At 35.9% G+C, this 24,472-nt stretch overlaps 1 protein-coding gene across 1 annotated transcript in view; it reads right to left on the minus strand.

The window, feature by feature from the left end:
• LOC141347545 (3',5'-cyclic-AMP phosphodiesterase 4B-like) overlaps positions 1–23,967 on the minus strand; it is a 29,203-nt gene extending 5,236 nt beyond the window's left edge. The window contains exons 1-2 of the mRNA XM_073852546.1: positions 23,902–23,967; positions 21,822–22,013 (exon numbers count right to left, since the gene is read on the minus strand). Of these exons, the coding sequence (XP_073708647.1) occupies positions 21,822–22,013; positions 23,902–23,967 (258 nt within the window). The remainder of the gene's footprint in view (positions 1–21,821; positions 22,014–23,901) is intronic.
• Positions 23,968–24,472: the final 505 nt, after the last annotated feature.

Below are 24,472 nucleotides of genomic sequence, written 5' to 3' on the forward strand. Positions count from 1 at the left end.
TTTGCAAAAGATTAGATACTTTCTCTTTCGAAAATCTAGTGCGCTGCCTACAGAGGCAATATTTAAGGGCTCAAAAGTGCAGTATCACATGTAATTTGAACAGGTCAGACACTCATTAAATGCATTGTAATGCATTTTATTTTATGCAAAAGTGCGGTCAATGTTTTTATTGTAGTTCAGCTGACAAAAATTGCTCTAAAAGTGATTCCAACAGTAACATTCATTTGTGTCATTATTGTAATAGCTTTGGTGTGGACTTCCCTATTCACATAGAATTAAAACGATTAATAATACTTTTTTAGTTATTGTTATAGTTATCAACCTTAGTGTGAGGGCCTTTTAGCATAGCAACATGCTAATGTCAAGCCCCATTAAAAATTACAGTAAATCAGGCATTTTGTAGTACATAGTTGCTTCCTGTGTAGAAAGTTCCACATCACTTCTATGACTGTTAGAGGCCATTCACACCTTTTTTTCAGTAATGTCTCCGCCCTGCTTCTATGTAAACGTGTGGTAGACGTGTTATCGCTCACACCTCGCATCTTATCTCGCATCTCGTACATGACACACCACTGCAAAAACGTGGCATTTAGATTCAAGGAATAAAAAAAAAAGTGACCTCATGTCACTCTTTTTGGTTGTTAAACACGAAATCATTTCTTAGAATGCAGCGAGGCAGTTCACTACATTTTGGAACAAAGAAAGTATCTATGTTTTATCCAATGGCAAGGGTGTTTTTTTAAATGCAGATAGAGGGACTAATCTGAAAGAAAACAATGACAGTAATTCACAATGCACGAAGAACTCTAGTGATGTAACCATAACCGAGACAATGAGATGGAGCGGCTGACTTACTGCCTGCACCTAAACTGCCTCCTGTGTGTCATACAAACAGGGTCATTGGGCAGGAAGGAGAGCGCAGATTTTTCCTGTTTTTCCCATACCGCTGGAATCCTCCGGAACCCAGGAGGTGTTTTTCAGTGCGCGAGTGTTAATTCCTCGCACACACAGGTCGTGAGATGAACTTGTCTGTGGCTTAATGACCAAATGGGGAAAATAGGATGTAGACTGACAAATACCATTGTCTTCTCTTTCAACACACACTGATTCGGACGCACACGCGCTCGTAATGTCTGCGGGATCAGGTGCCTGTGATTTGTTCCCTGCTGAAAAAACCAGCATATGCTGGTTAGGTATGTTTTGGTGCTGGGATGCTGGTTTTAGCTGGTATATGCTGGTCCTTTGCTGGTTTATGCTGGTCCCTTGCTGGTTTTTGCTGGTTTATGCTGGTCATGTTGCTGGTTAATGCTGGTCCTTTGCTGGTTTATGCTGGTCCTTGACCAGCAACATGACCAGCATAAACCAGCAAAGGACCAGCATTAACCAGCTAAGGACCAGCATAAACCAGCAAGGGACCAGCATAACCCAGCAAAGGACCAGCATATACCAGCTAAAACCAGCATCCCAGCACCAAAACATACCTAACCAGCATATGCTGTTTTTTTCAGCAGGGTTACACAGTATATACAATGAGTTAGTAGTGACAAATTAATATTGTGCATTCCTTCTGAGACTCTTGCATCCACAGAATTGAACCAGCCAATGAGTTTTCCACATACGTGTTATAAGGGTTCATTTGTCCATGATTTGTGGTGTATGAGGAATTTGTTGTGATGGCCAGAATTTCCGGAACTCTCCGTCTTTGGCAATGGGATGTTTTCAGTGTTTTTGTGAGCTCAGGAAAGTCGCAGGTAAGACCGTGCCGTTCTTCATGCTGAGGAGAGCAGACATGTTAACGATTGCAGCAGCTAATCTGGGGTTAGGACAAGATAAGGAGGAGATTTAGATCTTGAGAACTGATCGTAGATCAACATCTAGAGTATTTACAGAGAAGGCAGATTAGCCCTGGAGTTTATCTTATGGCCTGTGAGCGATACGTTTCAGAGGAACATACAATAGCAGTGTTTGTTTGACTGTAGTTTACTCTATGAGATTAACTCACGGTGGGCATCTCCGCACGTATGTATTTCTTTACAGAAAACATCAACATATGTGATGGTTACATCACCTCAGGCAGAACCAGCAGAAAGGTTCATGGCACTTTGTTTGTATCACTGTGTCGCATTTAAAAGAATATATTAGGTTCCTTGTTTTCATTTTCCTTGATCTTGGTGCTCAAGGCCTTTCTGATAAAACTTTTATATGTTATAGAGTGTAATTCAGGGTGTGGAAGTTATATAGCATGCACACCATACATGTGCCTATAAAAGTACTTATGAACCTACAAAGGTTCACATTTAGTAATGCGCCATATGATTTAAAATGAAAAAAAAAAATTCATTAAAGCGTTAGTTTACCCAAAATGAACTCACCCTCATGTTGGTCCAAACCCGTAAGACCTTTGTTCATCTTTGAAACTCAAATTAAGGTATTTTTGATGAAATCCAAGAGCTTTTTGACCCTGAATAGACAGCAACGCAGCTGACAAGTTCAAGACCCAGAAAGGTAAGAACATTGATAATAGTCCATGTGACATCAGTGGTTCGACCGTAATCTTATGAAGCAACAAGAATACTTTTTGTGCGCAAGGAAAATCAAAATAATGACTTTATTTGACTATTTCGTCTCTTTCGTGCCAGTCTTCAACGGGCGTTCACGACAGTACCACGAGCAAGCGTTCTGACCTAGAATATCCATCTCTCTTAGTTCATCGTCTGTACATTTTGGTTCAAATATATCGGAAAGACTGTTTTATGTGCAGTGTGTGTCTTCCTCTGCTTGTAAACAAGGCGCATCACATGTTTCGTGACCACATGTCGAAAAATGACACAGAAGAGAAGAAATTGTTGAATAAAGTCATTAGACTATTTTATTGACGTCCTGACTAGCTGAACGTGGTAGTTGCATTGCTGTCTATTCAGGGTCAGAGAGCTCTCGGTTTTCATCGAAAATATCTTAATTTGTGTTCCAAAGATGAACGAAGGTCTTACGGGTTTGGAACGACATGAATGTGAGTAATTAATGACAGAATTCTCATTTTTGGGTGTGCAGTCAAACCAAACTTCATTCAGACACCTTCAACATTTCTCACATTATTCCAGTTTATTCGCTATAGTTAAAAAAAAAAAAAATGACAAGAACTCTGTTACACAGGGTTACACAAAGCAAATTCATCTTGATAATGTCAGATAACTTTGATAGAAAGGTATGTAATGGATTACAATCAACCAAAAATAATTCAGACAACTGTTAGTATAACAGTATTTACACAACTATCAATATTTTGTTGACCAATTACCAAAAAAGGCTTGATTATGTTTAGTCTGTGGTGTAAAAAGGTCGCATTAGCAATAAAAAAAAACAACACTTTTTCATTTTTGGTCCCCAATTTTTCCTGGTAGTCCACTTTATGAAGAATTTTTAGGATTAGTATATCACAGTTTACTTTATTTTGCTATCCTCACTTACATAAATGACCTATAGTGTCCTGCACCTACTATTAAAAAAAAATCAAAAATTATATCTGGTGTCTGAATAATTATTGGTTTGACTGAATAAGCATTAAAAATAATGAGATAATCTGACAGATCATGACACACCATCTAATCATCTACTCGTGACGTCAAACATTTGCTACATTATACTCATGCATATTCAGTACTTTTGAAGATTCAGGAATACATGAATTCATAAATACCTTCAGAAAAACAAAGCACACGTGAAACACTTTTATGGGGCCTTTGATGACGTTTTTTTCAGAACTGATGATGGTGAATGGTTCATGATACTTTTAAGATGCCAGTCATCCGGCATTGTGCCAGCCTAATGAAATGATAAACAGGGGGTAATGCGCAAGTGAACTTCACGGCTGTTTCCTTATCACATCATAGCTGGCTTGTGGATTCACACACATACAGCTATAAGGTCAGCTTACTGTTACCTCTAAAAAACATAAATATGTCTGTAGGATTACCGTAACAACAAAAAAAGTGCTGTTTGCAGCACGAAGAAGAAGCCACATGACTGACAGCTATAATGTGTTCACAGAGTACCTAGAGAAGGTCAGTGCAATGTTCTTATCAGCTGACTGGCCTAGTGTGGGATCGAGCTGGCTGACTTTCCCCACTTGAGTCAAAAACAAGCTCTTTAAACATCTGAGTGCTATGAAATGGCATGTTATTAACTGTCAAACGGTCCACCCATGCTTGTCAATAGAAAATGATTTAATTAGTCTTTACTTCACTTTTCTTATCTGTCATAACCTGACAAAAGTCCTTCTGTTTGTTTGCTTAGCCATTTTGGAATCCACGGGTTTCCCAGCAGCCAGATCCACCCGAACCTGGTGCCAGGAAGCTCTGGTCAAGGACACCTTGACCAGCGTGCAATTAATTTTAATCTGAAATGATACCCGAGTGCGATTCACCCTGAAAGGGCTACCAAACAATGTTGCCATGGAGATAATTTCCTGCCATTGCTCGGTTACAGTATCTACTCCAAGAGCTAGATATAGTGACACTTCCAGTCACAGGACTAGTCAGGGTGTGCAATTTTAGGCTCTCCGTGGTTGTTTGTGCTGGACTTGCTGAGCAGTCATTCTTATGTCCAGTAACTATCCATTTCCTTTTCCCCTTGGGAAATTCTTTCTTTTCCATTATGCTCTTTTCTGTCACTTTCAGTAATGGTTGTCTGGGTTTATATTTAGGTTGAATTCTTCATTGAACTGTCACCATTTTAGTTACTCATAGTTGCCCCCACATTTTCAGACTGCATTGTTATTTTGAGAAATATTGTCTCTGTAAAAAAAAAAGTTTTGGATAATTTTGTAGTTTTTATATATATATATATATATATATATATATATATATATATATATATATATATATATATATAATTTTGCAGTTCCTGTGTACATTGTGGTGGTGCATAATGCACCATATCATGTACTATTTATTATTATATTTATTACTTTTTTGGTGGTATAATTTTTGTGTTTTATATTTGGTTTTGTTTGCAAAGTCATAAAAAACTATTATAAAGTGCTCATTTTGACAGTATTTTTTTATTTTATCTTCTACTTACTGTATCCTCATGACACTCAAAACACACAAAAGGTTGCTGATTTTTAGGTTTCTTCTTCAGAAATATTGTCTCTGTAAAAAAATCCTGTTTATTGTTAATATAGTTTGTTTTAGATTATTTTGAAGTTTCCTAGTTGATGTGTACATTGCAGTAGCGCATAATGCACCATATAATTAACTATTTTATTTTAGATTTTTTTTTTAGCATTTTTATTTTATTTTATTATTTTAGTATTTTTTGGGGTGGTGTTATTTTTGTGTTTTGTATTTGTTTTTGTTTGCAAAGTCATGAAAAACTACTGTAAAGTGCTAATTTTGACAATATTTTTTTATTTTATCTCCTACTTACCGTATCCTCATGACACTCAAAACACATTTTTTTAAATTACACGGAAAGTTGCTGATTTTTAGGTTTCTTTGCATAAAAACATAATCTAAATTAGAAATATTCTTTCTGTAAAAAAGCTAAATGTTCCTGTTTATTATTGATATGGATTGTTTTAAATTATTTTGAAGTAGGCTATTTGATGTGTACATTGCAATAGTACATAATGTAACTATTTTATTTTGTTATTTTTTATTTTATTTTATATTATTTTAGTATTTTGGGGGGTGGTGTTATTTTTGTGTTTTGAATGTTTTTGTTTGCAAAGTCATGAAAAACTACTATAAAGTGCTCATATTGACAATTTTTTTTATTTTATCCTCATGATTTTGAGTTACACAAAAGGTTGATGATTTTTAGTTTTCTTTGAAAAAACAATCTAAATAAGAAATATTCTCTCTGTAAAAAAGCAAAATTAATATGGTTTGTTTTAAATTATGTTGAAGTAGGTCTCCCAGCTGATGTATACTTTGCAGTAGTACATAATGCACCATATAATGAACAATTTTATTTTATTATTAAATTAAAATAAATTACATTTAATTTTACTTTATTTTTGTGTTTTATTTTTGTTGAAAAACGACTATCTTCTACACGATGACCGATTGTCAGTATGAAAATAAAACTCATTTATAATGCAGAAATTACCATTGATCTGTAAAGTATTTCTCAATCTTTCTCCATCTTGGAGACACATGATGACTTGACAGCTCATTTACATAGTTAATCTTTTCATATTTTTCCAAAAATCAACAATTCTGATTAAATACGAATGGTTTCTGATCATTTTTCTCACTCCAGGTCGCTGTCAGTGTGAACAGGCTTCAGATGTATTGAGGGAGAAGTGCACTGGGAATGCTTTCTGGGAAAAACCTTCAAGTTCTCGCCTCAGCGCTCTTGCACGCTCAAGTTATTGAATATGTGTGCAGGTTGTTCACGTGCCACACGTTCAAGCTTAACCCACAACTCAAGCTTTGATCCGCGATGCTTACGTCAATAGCAGCCTATTCACGCTAAACCTGAATCAGCTTCATTTTCTGCGTTTTTATAATAAAGTGGAAAAGATCAGAGCGCGGCTCATCTAAATCTGATTTTGCGTCAGAGCTTGAGGAATGGCTTGCTTGTTTGGGCTCAGTGGTTTAGATTAGGATTGACAGGATGAAATGTGATCTCAGATCAAACTGTTGTGGGTAGCATTCCCTCTGAAGTTATTTCCTTGGCAGGGGTTTTGTTGGCTAATGATTTTAGCGTTAACGGCTTTAGCTTCAACAAAACACCCAAACTCCCCCATCTGGTATTATCTGGCAGGGCTGTTTTTGGAGGTTGTTTTCACTGGATATCACAATGGTGGTCTTTATAGTGGTCCACCCAAGGGAGCGACAACCTGCGTCAGTGTCATCGTCATGCTGTTGGGGTCATGCTTCAGAATGGTATGAGAGGTAATGCCTCACGTGTGAAACTGCAGGTTGCGCTTGCGCATGAATGGAAATAATGTGAATTGAAAGGGGACTTTGGAAACTGAGCGGCCACAAATGTTTTGGCTAATTCCTCTGTTAGCTAGAGGCATGAGCTCAGATTTCCCTTCCATATTAACACAAACTGAATGATGCTTTATGAGAGTGTATTATTAATTCTTCTTTTTTTTTTTTCTTCGTTGATTTGCCAACGCTGCTTGAATAAAGTTCAGCTCACAGCTTGATGGAAGACAAGAGCACCCAGGGTGTAGGGTAGGAAGGTCTTTATGAGAAGTGAAGATTAGGAAAAGCTCCAAACAAGGAGCTTTGTATTTCCACTTGCTTGCTCATTTACCGCAGGAAAGACCATAATAAGACATTTTATGATCATGAGCAGGAAGAAAGACAGACTCTTCCTGTTTTGTTTTGCACGGATATGCAAAAACACGCATACCTGGATAGCTCTGTTGCTTTGCATCTCTTTAACCATAAAAAGATGCACGATTTATCTATTAGAATGTGCGTCATTACTTATTTGTTTGTGCATGAAATTTGTTTAGTTGGTTACATGCAATATTGCTTGGCATGCAATGGGGTCCAAACATCTGAGATGATATTGAAGACTTTGTTTATTTTATTTTAAAGGCCAGGGCATTAATGAATATCTGTAGTGCCTGTGCAGAATCTAGAATGTAATTTAAATGTTAAAAATCAAAGAAAGAAAGAAAAAAGTTGACAATATTTGTTTTTAAAAATTAACATTACACTAGACTACCAGTCAAAACCAGTTTTGTATTTTTTTTTTAATTAAAATCTCTTCTGCTACTATTTAAAATACTGTTTTCTATTTTAAAATATAATTTACTTCTGTCATCCAAGCTATATATATTTTTATAAAACGGTTAGTTCCATTCCTCAATTCTGATTGGTCAGCAGCTGTGTCGTATTCATGATACGGCACGGCTATGACCGCTTCACTCAACGGTTTTGTGTATCATTGAACCTCCTTAGCAACCACCCTTAGCAACGTAAACAAAGCTTTAGCAGTTAGGGACTACTTTTTACAGCGGAAGGCAGTTAATGATTTTACTTTATGAAAACGTACAACCTTATATATATATATAAATTAATATATATTTTTGATATTAATATTTTTATTGTGTGGTAACCGTTTTATAAAAGCAATAAGGTACTTGAGGCCGTGCTGTATCGTGAATAAATCACGGCTGAAGGGGTTGCAGGCACTCCACTTTGCGTCGTGCCTAACAACGCCCTTCAGCCGTGATTTATTCATGATACAGCACGGCCTCTCGTACCTTATTGCTTAATTATAAAACGGTTAGTTCTATTCCTCAATTCTGATTGGTCAGCAGCTGTGTTTTATTCACGATACAGCACGTCTACGACCGCTTCACTCAACGTTCTGTGTATCATTGAACCTCCTTAGCAACCACCCTTAGCAACGTAAACAAAGCTTTAGTAGTTAGGGACTACTTTTTACAGCGGAAGGCAGTTAATGATTTTACTTTATGAAAACGTACAACCTGATATATATAAATTAATATATATTTTTGATATTAATATTTTTATTGTGTGGTAACCATTTTATAAAAGCAATAAGGTACTTGAGGCTCTGCTTCGCGTCGTGCCTAACAACGCCCTTCAGCCGTGATTTATTCACGATACAGCACGGCCTCTTGTACCTTATTGCTTAAATACAACAGTTCTTTCTGGTCCTCGACTCTGATTGGGTGATAGGAGTTTGATATAAGAGCGATATCAGAACTCCAACAACCGTTTCGCAGTTTCAATCACATCACTCCGCTTGCGGTACTTCTTATATATATAAGAATTCAATTTCGGCAAATCTAATGGGCATTCTTTGGTCTCATTAATCTATTATTTGTTCCAAAGCAAATCGTTTTGGCAAAATTTCATCAGGTTCATGTAAATTCAATGCTGTATATGAGAGCGCTGCCTGTGTAATTTTGACTGAATTGCATAGCAACTTTTTTGATGGTTGTTGTTGTTGTTTATCAAATTTTGTTATTATTAAATAAGTAGTATTTTATGTAAATAATGGTGGTATTTAATACTGTATTTTATACAAATAATAGTAGTATTTAATAATAGTGTTTAGTATTGAGAAATGTGTGTGTTTTCACAATTTTAGTTACATTGTTCCGCCAGATGGCGACAAGAGACTGTTTCGACGAGTGTGCAGTAAAGACTTTTATGTTAAAAAAATTAACACAGTTATAAGCGGAAGTTATTTTTAGTTTCAACATCAGCTTAACACAGCTAACAAATGCACTGAGCAGCCCTGTCTCCAGAAATCACCCTTAACAAATGAAAGGATATTAACGTAGCGACAAAGTGTGTTCCTCAGCGGACATTCAAACTAATCGTAAATATGGGATTGATCTGAAGAATAAATGCAGTATCAGATGCAGGTTATTACGATTGCTCAGTCCATCTCTTTCTCATAATACTCCACATAATACAGTGAGCTTTTAAAGGAACACTCCACTTTTTTTCGAAATATGCTCATTCTCCAACTCCCCCCGTGTTAATAAGTTGAGTTTTACAGTTTTGAAATCCATTCAGCCGTTTTCCTGTTCTGGCGATATCACTTTTAGCATAGCTTAGCATAGATCATTGAATCCTATTAGACCAATAGCATCGCGTTCAAAAATGATCAACGAGTTTCGATATTTGACTCTTTGACTCTTGACTCTTCTGTAGTTATATTGTGTACTAATAGCGAAAATGTAAAGCTGCGATTTTCTAGGCCGATAAGATTAGGAACTACACTCCCATTCCGGCGTAATAGTCAGGAAAGTTTGCTGCCGTAATATGGCCGAAGCAGGCGGAGTAATATCACGCAGCGCCTGAAATTAGTTCCCAGCTAGGTTAGCATTTGCACATGTGCTGCGTGATTTAACTGCGCCTGCTTCGGCTATATTACGGCAGCAAACTTCCTTGACTATTACGCCGGAATGGAAGTGTGGTTCCTAATCTTATCGGCCTAGAAAATCGCAGCTTTACATTTTCCACCGGTATTAGTAAACGATATAACTACAGAAGAGTCAAGTTTTAAATAGAACAAATATCGAAACTTGTTGGTAATTTTTGAACGCGATGCTATTGGTCTAATAGGATTCAATGATCTATGCTAAGCTATGCTAAAAGTGATATCGCCAGAACAGGAGAACGACTGAATGGATTTCAAAACGGTAAAACTCAACTTATTAACTCAGGGGGAGTTGGACAATGAGCCTATTTCCAAAAAAGTGGAGTATTCCTTTAATACAGTAATATAATAAGCTTTTAATGAAGCAACTCAATGTTCCTTCATTGCTAGTTCTAAAGTGATGCTTTGGAATTAGTAACAGAGGCTTGGGCTCAGCTGTTAAACTGTCAAATTGACATTTGAATCCGTGGCAGAAGGAAATAGTTCTGCACAAAAGAGTTTTTTTTTTTTAAGACACTCCACTGTTGTTTTTTATATATTTACACACTCGTGCCATCGAACTGTTGTATAAACGCAATATCACATTCGTAGACATGAGATATGGCTGTATAACGGCATGCTACCTACGGCCAAATCACGGCAGTGCCTATATACAGCCAATTCTCACATCCAGTCATGTGATATTGCTCTAATATACATATTTCAGATAAAAACTGTTCTTCTGAACTTTCTATTCATCAAAGAAACCTGAAAAAAATTCTACTTAGCTGTTTTTAAAATAATATTAATAATACATTTTTTGAGCAGCAAATCAGAATATTAGAATAATTTCTGAAGGATTATGTGACTGGAGTAATGATGCTAAAAATTCAGCTTTGAAATCACAGAAATAAATTACATTTTAAAAATATTCAAACAAAAACTTTACTTTAAATAGTAAAAATATTTCAAAATCATACAATTTTGGCTGTGCTTTGGTTTAAATAAATGTAGGCTTGGTGAGCAGAAGAGACTTCTTAAAAAAAAAACATTGTACTATTCAAAAACTTTTGACTGATACTGTTTTTTTAAGTGTGCAAAAATAAATAATAAAATAAAATCTAAAATAAAATAAAAAAGAAGTGTAGCACAGTGTATGTGACTTTTAGACCCAACAGTATATATCGATGTTTTCACTAAAACTCCTCAGCGCATATTCATTCCAGGAGAGGAACTACAAACTTAGTAGTAGAAACCTCTTTTTTGAAAACAACATGGTACCTCTGGTCAAATCATTTCCATTCATCATCTACCTCAGACTCGGATGCCATAGCAACCGCTCTAGCAACAGGCCACCCAAACAGACAGGGTCTGGCAATAAAGTGGGAAAACGTCAACAGAATGGAAGCCTTTGAGGCTGGAAGACCATGATGGGTCAGGAATATTTAAGTACACCACATCCTTACCCAGTAAGGGCCTTGTAATGTAGCTGTAGAGTCCAGAGCCGTTTCTCCTGGGCCTTTGTGTGCGTGGCTTGTGTGTCTACGTGACCGTATCTGCATTTGTCTTCGGTATTTGACCACTAGCTGACTTAACTGATGTGTGCGAGTGTGTTTGTGTGAAATGTGTACATGTCATCACAGCCCGGCTGCCTGACTGATGTCTAGAGTGTGTGTTGATTCTGTGTGTGAAAGTGTGGAATGCCACACTCTCTTCCTAAAGCCCCTGGTCCACTGCTGGGTGCCAAACTGGCTTCAGATCCCTGCCCCGCACCGTGTTTATACACACAAGACCCCTAGAGACGGCGTGACATCATCAATAATATTTTCAAACACCTTTGGTCTCCAGCAAGTGGAGTGTCGTTTTGCACAAAGGGGATTGCTGGAGTTCTCGATGGAGGCTGGATTGTAACGCGCAAAGTGCGTCACGCATGTCTACTTTATGTATTGATGCACCAGTTTGCCCATCTGATATCCTGACAATATATTTTTTATTTGGTTGTTAACAGCAGCTGGATTCACTCTCAACTCTTAGAAGTCACCCTGCATTGTTCCACTATGTAATAATTATGGTATGAACGATAAGACCAACCCTCCTGCCATAGTCTAAAGACAGGTGTTTTCAAATGCCAATATAAATGTTATATACGCTGCACCATTGACGTCACCTTGGATTGTTCAGATGCTCGTACTGAAGGACTAACATGGGTCTGTTGAGACAAAGGGCTTCTAAACTTTTCTGATAAATTACAATGGCAGCACAAACCCTTTTTCTCTCCAAGGAATATTACGTAACTCACCGTTTTCTATCATTTTTTTTTGACTGATAAAATCTATTATACTTTTAGAGAAACTTTATGAATGTCTCTCACCAAGTGCATTTATTTTACGTAATTCCTTAGTATATACAATTTAAATAGTCAAATATATTTGAAATGTACAATGTAGGGAACATATATTACAATGTTCTAGTATGCAAATATGATTTTGCATGAAATGTTCTTGTGGTTTGTGTTGGTGTTAGCAGCCACAGATCATTTTTTGATTCTATTTGAACACTTTGCTTTTAGGCAATGACCAACACATTCTTATGGCAATGTGTAACTATTTATGGTTTAACGAGTTTGTGATTAATTCGTATGAATTACATCATACAATCTGCCCCAATGACGATTAGGTTTAGCAGTGAACCTTTGCTTTTTTTTTTTTTTTTTTTTTTTTTTTGAAAATGGTATGTTTTCCATACAAATCATATTGTGCAGGTTCATACAAAATCACCACTTTGTGGTCTTGTTATCTGTCATAACCTGACAAAAGTTAAGTTAGCGACAGCTTTCCAAGCAGCCAGATCCACCCAAACCTACTTTTTCTCACGAGACTGGGTTGGCAGTGACCATTAAATAGGGATTTTCTATGCTTTGATTATCTTTGTAGGACATTGGTTTATAAAACATTGTAGGTCTTAAAAGAGAAGTTCACTTTCAGAACTAAAATGTACAGATAATTTACTCACCCCTTGTCATCCAAGATGTTCATGTCTTTCTTTCTTCAGTTGTAAAGGAATTAAATTTTTGAACGAAAACATTTCAGGATTTCTCTCCATATAGTGGACTTCTATGGTGCCCACGAGCTTGAACTTCCAAAATGCAGTTTAAATGCAGCTTCAAAGAGCTCTAAACGATCCCAGCCGAGGAAGAAGGGTCTTATCTAGCAAAACAATCCATTATTTTGTAAAAAAACAAAAAAACATTTATATACTTTTTAACCTCAAATGCTCATCTGGTCTAGCTCTGAGTTTACTCTATGTATTCCGATTCAAGACATTCTTCTCTAACTTCAAAAGGTCCTACATCGCTGTTTTACCTTTTTTTTGTAAAGGGCGTTTGATGTTCTTTGCACTTTCACTTTGTAAATATTGGGTCGGTACTTCAGCAGTGTAGAAAGATTTTGAAGTTGGAGGAGAAAATGAGATGGGAGTTTTTCCACCTACCCTTACTGTCTTGAACCGGAATACACCGAGTACATGCAGAGCTACACAAGACGAGCATTTGAGGTTAAAATACTATATAAATTAGTATTTAAAATTAAGAAAATAACAGATCGTTTCACTACATAAGACCCTTCTTCCTCGGCTGGGATCATTTAGAGAGCTTTAAAGTTCAAACTCGCGGGTACCATAGAAGTCCACATTATGGAAAGAAATCTTGGATGACAAGGGGGTCAGTAAATTGTCTGTAAATTTTTGTTCTGGAAGTGAACTTATTCATTAAGTTAAATGCTTTGCCATTTGAAGTTCAATATCTCTTACCAGCACCTCTTAAAATAGTGTTTTAAAAGTGTCAAGTTCTGTCATGAAACTCTAGATTGCAATTAATGCAAACTGATGATATTCACAGTATTAAACTACTTGGCGCTAGCTGATTGGTTCATGCTGCATATGCAGCCAATGAGCTTGCTGCTTTACATTTAAATAGCTGGTAAGCATTCACTTGAGCATTTCACAGTGTGCTTTCAGAGCTCCTCTGAAACCCTCCACCTCCCCAGCTCCACCTGTATAGATCTGCTACGGGTTATTATATATGCTATTTGAGCAGCAGTATGTTTTAACCCTCTGGTGCTCTTCGGTCACTTCTGACCGAAAAATTTTCTGTTTTGAATTTTTAAAAATCACAGCTTAATCGGAATGATATGAAACTCGGTGACTTTTATGCCATTTGGAATGTCAACACAAAAAAAAATTGAGGGCATGATTCAAGCAGGCTAAGTGGTCGTAAAAAAAATAGTCACACTTGTGCTCTTCGGTCTAAAATGACCGACCATAGGAAATGAATGGGAAATCGACAAAAATACAAATATTTAGAGAATTTTTGTGTGTACAATCTACAAATCCTCCACAATGCTGAAAAAAAGTACACAGCAGTGAAGGGGTGACACTCTAAAACACACCCATTCATAAACACACCCATTCACACACACACGCACACACACACACACACATTAATATACACACCTCTATTCGGTCACTTTTGACCAAAACATTTTCGGTTTAGAATTTTTCAAAAAATCACAGCTTCATCTGAACAGTACGAAATTCATTGACTTTTATGGCATTTGGAATGTGAACACACATAAAAAATTAGGGCACGATTAAAAAAAACTAATAATAAAATAAAAACTTGTGCTCTTCGGTCTAAAATGACCGACCATTGGAAATGAATGGGAAATTGACAAAAATACAAATATTCAGAGAATTTTTGTGTGTACAATCTACAAATCCTCCACAATGCTGAAAAAAGTACACAGCAGTGAAGGGGTGACACTCTAAAACACACCCATTCACAGACAGACACACACACACACACACACACACACACACACACACACACACACAAACACACTAATATACTCACCTCTATTCGGTCACTTTTGACCAAAACATTTTCGGTTTTGAATTTTTTTTTAAAACTCACAGCTTCATGAGAACGCTACCAAATTCAGTGACTTTTATGGACACACATAAAAAATGAGGGCACGATTCCAAAAAAAAAAAAAAACTTGTGCTCTTTGGTCAAAAATGACCGACATCAGGAAATGAATGGGAAATCGACAAAAATTCAAAAATGTACAGAATTTTTCTGTCTCTTTCTCACACATCCACACACACATGCACAAATGAACTGAAACACAGCAAATTGAGAAGATGTAAAATAAAAAAAAATATATATGTATAAAAAAATTACATATCCAGAGTGCAAAAGACACACACACTCTTGCATATACAAAAAAATTAACACTTCAAATCATATTTATAACAAAAAACTATCCCAAACTGGATAAGAAATAGTCTTTGAGATTGTTTAAATGTATGTTCAACTATTCCACCTAATAAAAATGCTGAATCAATTGTCTAAAAACAACTAGGCAATTCACAAGCTGCTTTGTAGAGAACTATACAGGCATCAAGTTACACCTGCCATTACAGATGTTTTTCTCGTTTTTTACCAACAGATGGCGCTAATCTGCCTTCAAAAATTTGTGTTGAATGGCTGAGTCTCTATTTCAACCTGAAATACTGCATTCATGAAAAAAATTTTTTAAAAAAAATTAAAATAAATTTTTTTATTATTCTCAATGGCAAAAAATGGATATTAATTACAGCATAAATATTCATTATTACCACAAAACCCTCTCAAAATGCAAAAGAAAAAAGAAAAAATATTATTAAACAAAAATGAATTGGAATGGTTTTACTGAAAAAATTACAGGATGCGTTACAGGTGTCCGGTCACTTCTGACCGCGAAGAGCACACGTGTGACTGCAAAACGAAGAGCACCAGAGGGTTAAATACAGCACCATCTTGGTGTATGTATTGGCAGTTGCAAGTTCATGTACTTGCTTTGCAGCAGCAATAATCTACAACAAAAGCAATAACCAACAGCTCTTTTCTGTAATACCAAATACATTAACATTGTACATTATCATATCTATTACCGTGCTGAAATATTCAGAGAATTGTCATGATAAAACATGCTTTATACTCCTTTACAGATGTTAAACACAGTGATGCAGCAATTCAAGAAATCTCATTTCGTTTGCCTTTACCAATATGTAACTTTCATTTTATTGCTGTAATTGTAAAGAGTTTAGTGCTCTTTGTTGACTCTTTTTCTCAATGACTTTAGTGTCTCCACAAGCTCAAGTAGAGTTAATCATGCCAATAGGAGCAAAAGGTCTATGGCTTAAAAACACTTTGCTATCTTTACTCACAAGGATTAAGAGGCATAGCTGGAAAAGCAGAGATATTATGGGTCAGTCAATCTGTCAAGTGTTGGAGTCAGCTAGAAAGAGTCATGTCTTTGGCTGTCAGTGTGTAGAACTAATGCTTTCAAATGTCAAAACAAAAAGTGTGAAGTCTCGGTCAGGAATTAGCATCTTAGCATTAATGCACTACCTCTTTTCTTTATTTATGAGCAAGCTTTATCCAGACAACAGTGTTGATTAGTCTATAAGCAAATTTATGCTTCTCATTGAATGTATTTTGAATGAGAAGAACAGATGTCAGCTGAGACTGTTGTCTGAGGGAAGTCTGTCTCGGGTTTTAGCATTGGCTCTGCTGTGGTGCAGCTTTTGAAAGCTGGGAGCATGCACCCTGCTAACTATTTGAGTTATGCCATTGACGTCAGCACAGCCATAAAGCAGACAAACTGCCCTTCCCCAACGAACAACCCTGCCAAATGGCCTGCATGTCTTCAAATAAGCTCAAAGAGAAAGAAAGAGAGAGTTAGGAGTAGATGCTTTTGTTTGGGTGTTTTAATCAGATTTAAATCTTCTATGGACAGCTGGGAAAAACAGTGTCCAGTTATTTAAGAGAACTGAGACAAAAATGACATTAGTGGCTCAACGTTTTATTTCCTTCTCAGAATATCAGAAGGAGGAAATAAATCAAAAATACAAACAAGTGAGTCAACCTATTGGAAGTTGTTTATGCCAGTGCAGGTGAACTGACAGGTTTGCCAGTTAGGATTTCATTAGAAAGGACTTTTAACGTTCCTTCCGACAAGAACATACTTTCCAGTTGTGAGAAACATTCACGTAATGCTTCAAATTAGACAACACACTACACTGACAACAATTAGACTGACTTCTCGCAACTTATAATTATAGGATTAGTTCAGCCAAAATTTATTTTGTCACGTTTACTCACCCCCCCAAATTTAAACAACGTTATCTTGTTGTGTAACGTAAAACAAAAGACAGATTCTATAACACAAAAATCAATGGTAATTGCTTCAGAAATAAAGATATATGTGATTTATTCAACGCACACACAACTGTTTCAGTCACGTGAATTTTCCACCCATCTGCCATGTTTATAACCAATTGTAGAGCACAATAATAGAGATCAAGGCAAAAACACGTGAACACGTTTTTACAAATCTCAGGTTAGCACAAACCCTACCAAATCTAACATTCACTGACATTTATATATTTAATTCATAGTCCATCTTTATGTTTCTCTGCATATATGCACTATGTAATGAGAGTTTGCTGGTTTGTAGAAATGGATTGTGCATTAAATATTTAACAAAATGTTCAGGAATGTTAGATTTGGTAGGGCATATGCTAATTTATTTATTTTTTTGAGACCTGGTTTGGATCCAATGATCACAGTTTTTTCTTGCTATCTCTGTGTTTTTGTATTCACTTTAGTCATTACTTTGCCTCTCTGATGGTCATAAATATGGCAAATGAGCAGAAAAGTAGCATGACTGCAACAAATAAGTCTTCCTGAGCCATTTACATTGATCTTTCATATCTTTCAAAAACTTATTTACAGTTGTCTTTTTTGAATTTGGTGTATGAAGATTGGCCCCGGCCTGAACCAATGTAATTTGGTTCACACCTGAAGGCGTAATTTTTTAATTGTCCATTCACTTTTGTTGTATGAAAACAAGCAGCTTGGCTTTCTGCCCAGCGTTTAATTTTGTGTGACAAAATGGGTTGGAACAACTTTATGGTGTGTCAAAAAATATAATTTTTGGATTAAATATTCCCTTAATGATCTCTATTAAGTTGTCTGCTGCCAGTTTGATGGTTTAATATACCTTTATTGTTTTGTTGTTAGGAAACTTTTACTTTTACAAAGATTTCGGAATATACACTACCAGTCAAAAGTATTTGAACAATAAATTTTTAATGGAAAGTCTCTTCTGCTCACCAAGCCTGCATTTATTTGATCCTAAGTACAGCAAAAACTTTTTTTTTACTATTTAAAATAAATTTTTCCAATTTGAATATATTTTAAAATGTAATTTATTTCTGTGATTTCGAAGCTCAATGTTTTAGCATTATTACAGTCACATGATCCTTCAGAAATCATTCTAATATTCTGATTTGCTTTTTCAGGTTTCTTTGTTGAATAGAAAGTTCAGAAGAACAGCATTTGTCTGAAATAGGATTCTTTTGTAATATTATAAATGTCGTTATCATCAGTATTCATTTCTATAATTTCTTTTCCAAAAAAAAGTATTATACTGACTCCAAGCTTTTGAATAATATAGTGTGTAGCTTTTTATTTCAGATAAATGCTGATCGTTGGATCTTTCATTTCATCAAAGAATCCTGTAAAAAAAAATGAACTCAACTGTTGATAATAATACTAATAAAAATGTTTCTTGAACAAAAAACTGCATTTTAGAATGATTTCTGAAGGATCATGTGCCACTAAGGACTGGAGTAATGATGCTAAAAATTAAGCTTTGAACACATGAATAAATTACATTTTGAAATACATGCAAATAGAAAGCAGTTATTTTGAATAGTAAAAATATTTCACAATTGTGCTGTTTTTGCTGTACTTGCGTTCAAATAAATGCAGGCTTGGTGAGCCTTTTAAAAAAAAAAAACATTACAAAACTTACTGTTCAAAAACTTTTGACTGGTATTGCAAATCAATTAAGAATCTATCTTTATATATGAATATGTAAGACAGTAAGTTTAGGTAGCTAAACCTTAAGTTTAGCTTTATTTAGCAGCAATATGATTGGTTGACATTGTTGCATTATGACAAATTACAGGTGAATGAGTTGGAATGCACTAGACATGTTGATTGTAAATCTTTCCATCTTCCTCTGCTGTGCACCTACAGTAACATATCCTGTCCATCCTGTTTCCTTGACCATAGAAAGGAAAGAAAAATCAGAGTGATGGAACAGAGTGGTGAGCATGATGGCCGCAGGTTTTATTATTACTGTGCATGGTGTAAATACTTTTTTAGCTATTGGTTGGTAATGAGTCCCCTCTGCCACCCTTTATTCCAGCCTAGTTCTTTCATTCATATTGATTGGTTTATTGAACACAGATGAAGTTACACGTGAATTCAAATGTTGGGCAAATTCCAAATGGCATTTTTGCCATTGCGGGAAGGGCACTGCTACCCACAGGGTTGTTTCAGTCTAGAGTGGCCTAGAGGCAATATTTGAGTTTTTATATTGTTTTATTTGTTTTATATCTATACGCATGCATTTTTGCCTTTAAATGCTAAAAGAATGAAGTGTCTGTGACGCACAGTCACAAATACGCACGTACAGTATGAGAGAAAAACGCTTTGCCCTTGTGGGTAGGACATCATAATGTTTACTTCCATGTTGATTTCCCACCATTATCTGGCTACGATCCCAAAGTCATTAAAAGTCCAGCTGGTATCCATTAAAACATCCATTGTGAATTTCTTCTTCATCATATGCCGCTGACCCCAGATTCCCTCAGGAATCTCTGTTGGCTGTTCCAGTACTGGTAGGAGCGAAAGGAAAACCAAACCTGACAAAAGTTAGAACTAATTGGGTTATGTTGGCTTCCTAGTCTATGGTAATGGGGTTGGAATGGGTCAGCGAGTTACTGACAACAGCCCTATTGAGGTCTGTCAATACTCTAGACTTTGGTGGCAGGGTTCAGGCCAGGTGAAAGGACAAAGCCTGCCCTGTATGTGTATGTTCACTTTAACCACCCAGGACCTCGTGAATATAAGTTTGGATGTTGTGTGGTCGCTCACCCCACGTCCCCTCACTGAACTGACTATTGACTCATGAAATGCTGCTCATCAATTCTGAATTTAATGGAACAAACCTGGAAATTTCCAAATGCCACTGTCAACAGAGTGATCTCATTTGGATGCTGTGAATTTGTACGTAAAGTCAACATACAGTTTGCTACGTTTGGAAAGACACTGAAATATAAAGTTTTAACATATTAACAATATCTGAAACTTTAGAGATACTTTCATGTTTAACTGGTGTCAAATCAAACATTAACATGTTTTACTTCAGGATTCAAAGACATATGCTGCCATTCAAAAGTTTATGTATCAAAAATACAGAAACTATTTTGTAAAATAAAATAGCAATTTAAGATGACAGCTTTCTATTTTAATATAGTTCAGAATATAATTTATTCCTGTGAAGCAAAGCTGAATTTTCATCATTATTAATCCAGTCTTCAGTGTCACATGATCCTTCAGAAATCATTGTAATATGATGATTCATAATCAATGTTTAATATTTAAACATATTTAGGTGTGTGTTTAAACATTTAAACACTGCGTAATATTTTTGTGACCTGTAATACTTTTTTCAGAATACTTTGATGGATAAACAGTTAAAAAGAACAGTGTTTATTCAAAAAAGAAATTTAGTTTTACAATATACACTATTCAAGTTTGTGGTCAGTAATTTCTCTCTTTTTTTTAGGAAATTGATTATTTTATTCAGCAAAGATGTGTTAAATGGTTCAAAAGTGATCGTAAAGACTTTTATTGTAAGAAAAGAATTTTATTTTGAATCAGTTTCAACACGGATAATAAATTAGCATATAAGAATGATTTCTGAAGGATCATGTGACACTAAAGACTGGAGTATTGGGTGATGAAAATTTGGCACTGTGCCACAGAAATAAATTATATTTCAAAATATAAAGTATTGTTATTAATGTAGCAATCTATAAGTAAGCAGCTCTCACATCAGTCAGTTTCAAAAGAAGGTGGTTTCTATTGATTAACACTTTGAATGACAAACTTGAACCTGTTGCAAAACCTGCATGTGGTAATTTTTCGTCCTAACAAAGAATTCTTGATCATGTGGATTCCCTTAAAATGACTGGATTTCTCAGACATTTTCCAGAACAATAAAAAATGTGACTGCACCTTCATAATGAAACTTTACATATATATATACCTACCTGTGTGTGTATATATATATATATATATATATATATATATATATATATATATACACTTATACATTACTTATATCTATCAGTACTAATGTAATAATATTGATTACAACTCCAAATATGGACCTGTTGTTGATATCTATTGTTGTTTTTAGCTCTGATTTTTTTTACGTCCTACTATGCTTTTCAATTCCTTATTGGGCAAATGTGAGTTTTTTTAGCCTGGAGAGTCCAGATGTGGTGTGATGAAGGGGCGATTCCGACCATAGCTGAACAAATGGGTGAAGAATGAGGAGGTTTGGATCAAGACTGGGCATGAGTTACTTGGTTCTTTGTGTGTCATGCCATATCCTATAATTTCACTCTTGGTAGTTATTTTACCCAGTTTCAGTCTTCATTCTGAAGCGTTCCCTTGTAAATGAGTGTGGAATATGTCTGGAATAGTTCTAGAGAGGCGGACGGACAACACTGTGATGGAAAAAGAAGAACCAAAGGCGCTGTTTTTCAACAGACAGGGCTTTCAATTTGGGTGGATTTGGCCTGGTCCCTGTCTCTCTCACACCCACGCATGGAAATGGGGCCAGGTTTGTATCACAAACTGGAAAAAAAAAAAAGTTTTAACAATTAAACATTAAAATTCTGAAACTGAATTATTTGTAACATATTCTAACGTTTTAATGAAAAACACTTGCCCCTCAGCTTATTGCTTATTGGCTGTCCTTTGCCGTAAATGTGGCTTCAAAGTCGCATGTGTGGTCTAACATGCCCAGTTCAACAAGCACCCGTTTCAACTTCTGCAAAGGATTCCCATTCATGTGGTCGGTCATCTCACTGCGGTCTTTTCCAGCTCTCTTTCTCCGTTTATTCAATGTGTCTGTTGTTGAAGGCCTCAGAGCCAAAACAGTGGCTTCTGCCTCCTAATGGAAAACATTTCATTTGAACCAGTTTGATGCTTCTCAGAAAACTGCTGTGTTGAGAAGAAACCACCATAAAATGAGCTCGGGGAATGTCCCGCGAAGTCCTATGATGCTTCACTGTTGCATTTAAAAGTGCGTAACATCTGTTAAGAGAGATTATTGCATCATAAATGAGCACAGTATCATCTTTGTGTATGGTTTCAATTACAGAATTGTCTTTCACATTCACTTTGAAAAATCAAGACCCTCCAGTGCTTATTTGCCACACTTGAGGCTCAGAAATCATCTACTGTACTTGCTCTATATTCAAATAAAATTCTCTGCATGGTTCTTTAGAGGTTAGAAATCTTATGACAAAAATTACTGGCAGTTTCAGCCTTCACAATCCTCTACATTGCTGCATTGACTGTTTGGTAATAATTAACTGTGAGGTCCACAACAGTGCGAGTGCATAGTGGGCACAAAGGGGGCGCTCTTGAGCATCCCTCTGAAACCTGCAGTACAATGGCAAATAAGACACCTTATGGTCTCATGGACTTGACAGATTGTTAAACTAATATATGCACAAACCCAAAGAAAAATATTTTCAATTGAATTTATTTTAATAGCACTTATATGTGACCCTGGACCACAAAACCCGCCTTATGTAGCATGGGTATATTTGTAGCAATAGCTATAGACGTTTTTCCTGAACACGGAAGTAAGTCCGACTCTTAACTGAAAGAATGCTTTGCATTTCCGGTCTGCATTGTTTCTAGTCAAATTAGGGTATATTCCGAGCTAATAAACTAATGTTAAACCTATTAAAATGTTTTTAAAAATCACTTGGCAATGTCGCAATGACCGTCATTTGTCAGTGCCTCACTTTAATGAGTGTGTAGATGACACAAAGCAGCGGACGTTAGCTACATTAAAAACAGACGGACGCTATTTGAATGGGTTCCTATGGAAACCGGAATAGAAAAGCATTCGATCTGACGTTAGAATTCGTAATGGCGGCGCTCATCGTTTACTCAGGAAAAAGGTCTATATGAGTCAAAATCTTTTTAATGCAAAAAATCATTAGGATATTAATTAAATGTTTAATGAAGATACTTTGTAAATTTCCTACTGTAAATATGTCAAAACTTAATTTTTGATTAGTAATATGCACTGCTAAGAACTTCATTCGGACAACTTTAAAGACAATTTTCGCAATATTTAGATTTTTTGCACCCTCATATTCCAGATAGTTGTATCTCAGCCAAATATTGCCCTATCCTCACAAACCATACATTAATGGAAAGCGTATTTATTCAGCTTTCAGATGATCTCATTCCAAAAAATTACTCTTATGACTGGTTTTGTGGTCCAGGGTCACATGACAATACATATTCTTATAAAAAATTGCTTTACCGAGAATTTTACTAGTGAGCAAGATGACCTTTATGGAAGAAGATATGAATGCTTATTTAGAAGTCTGTTTTTTTCTTTTTACTGTTAAAAGTATGGTTGTCGATAAAATAATCATAATTAGTCTTCATATGACTAGTTATTAGAAAGCAAAAAGAAACTATTGGTAATAAAATGCTACTTTCTTTCTCTGGAATTTTAATTACCAGTATATATTTTGTAAAGGTTAATGATTCATTTTAATAAATAAAACAACATTTTTTAGTAAAGACTCTCGTAAAACTTCTGGTAAAGAGTCTCAATTATATATTTGATGAAATTCAAATGATATTGTTTATCTTTCTCAAATTCAACAAACTATCAGTTTTTCTCTGCTCAGTGCTCACCGAGAGAAACCCATCTGTTACACTGTTTCACAATGTCCTTTGGCTACAAACAAGCTTTTCCAGAATTTCCCCCAACTCTTTCTGTCTTTTCTTTCTCGCTCTCTTCTTACAATCAGAACCAGAGGAAGTGCTTTCTTAGTAGGCCCATAGAGATTTGAGCTGACGTCAGTCGTCATGCTTCCTCTTTATTGGAAACGCTATAGTTTATCCTTCCACTACTTGACTAATTGTTGAGACACTACGTATGAATTCAGGAGAGGCGTAGATAAAGGAATGAGAGAACGAGTGAGAAAGGAAAAATGACACATGTAAGCACATGCTCTCAACTAATGCTCAGTGCGCATCAGGAAGACAGACACACAGCTGTTACCACACACGCCACATCCGACAGCTCACACACATACGCACAGCGCTCAGCCATGACATTAACACTCTCAAACGACCAGAAGACATGATTTGATATTTGTGATGCGAAGTAACCTCAAGTGACACATATGCAAACACAGTTTGTGGCCGCAAAACCCAGCCTCTCAGTATGCTGATAGTTTTTCTTATAACACCACACCTACGCTTGTTCTTAAGTGATGCAAGTCAAGTTCACGCACAGACAATGGCATGCTAGTTGTAACGAGAAATGATAATTAAAAGTTGCATAACCGAGAAAAGCGGAAGTACTTATAC

This window comes from Garra rufa, chromosome 12, assembly GCF_049309525.1.
Source record: "Garra rufa chromosome 12, GarRuf1.0, whole genome shotgun sequence".
NCBI lineage: Eukaryota > Metazoa > Chordata > Actinopteri > Cypriniformes > Cyprinidae > Garra > Garra rufa.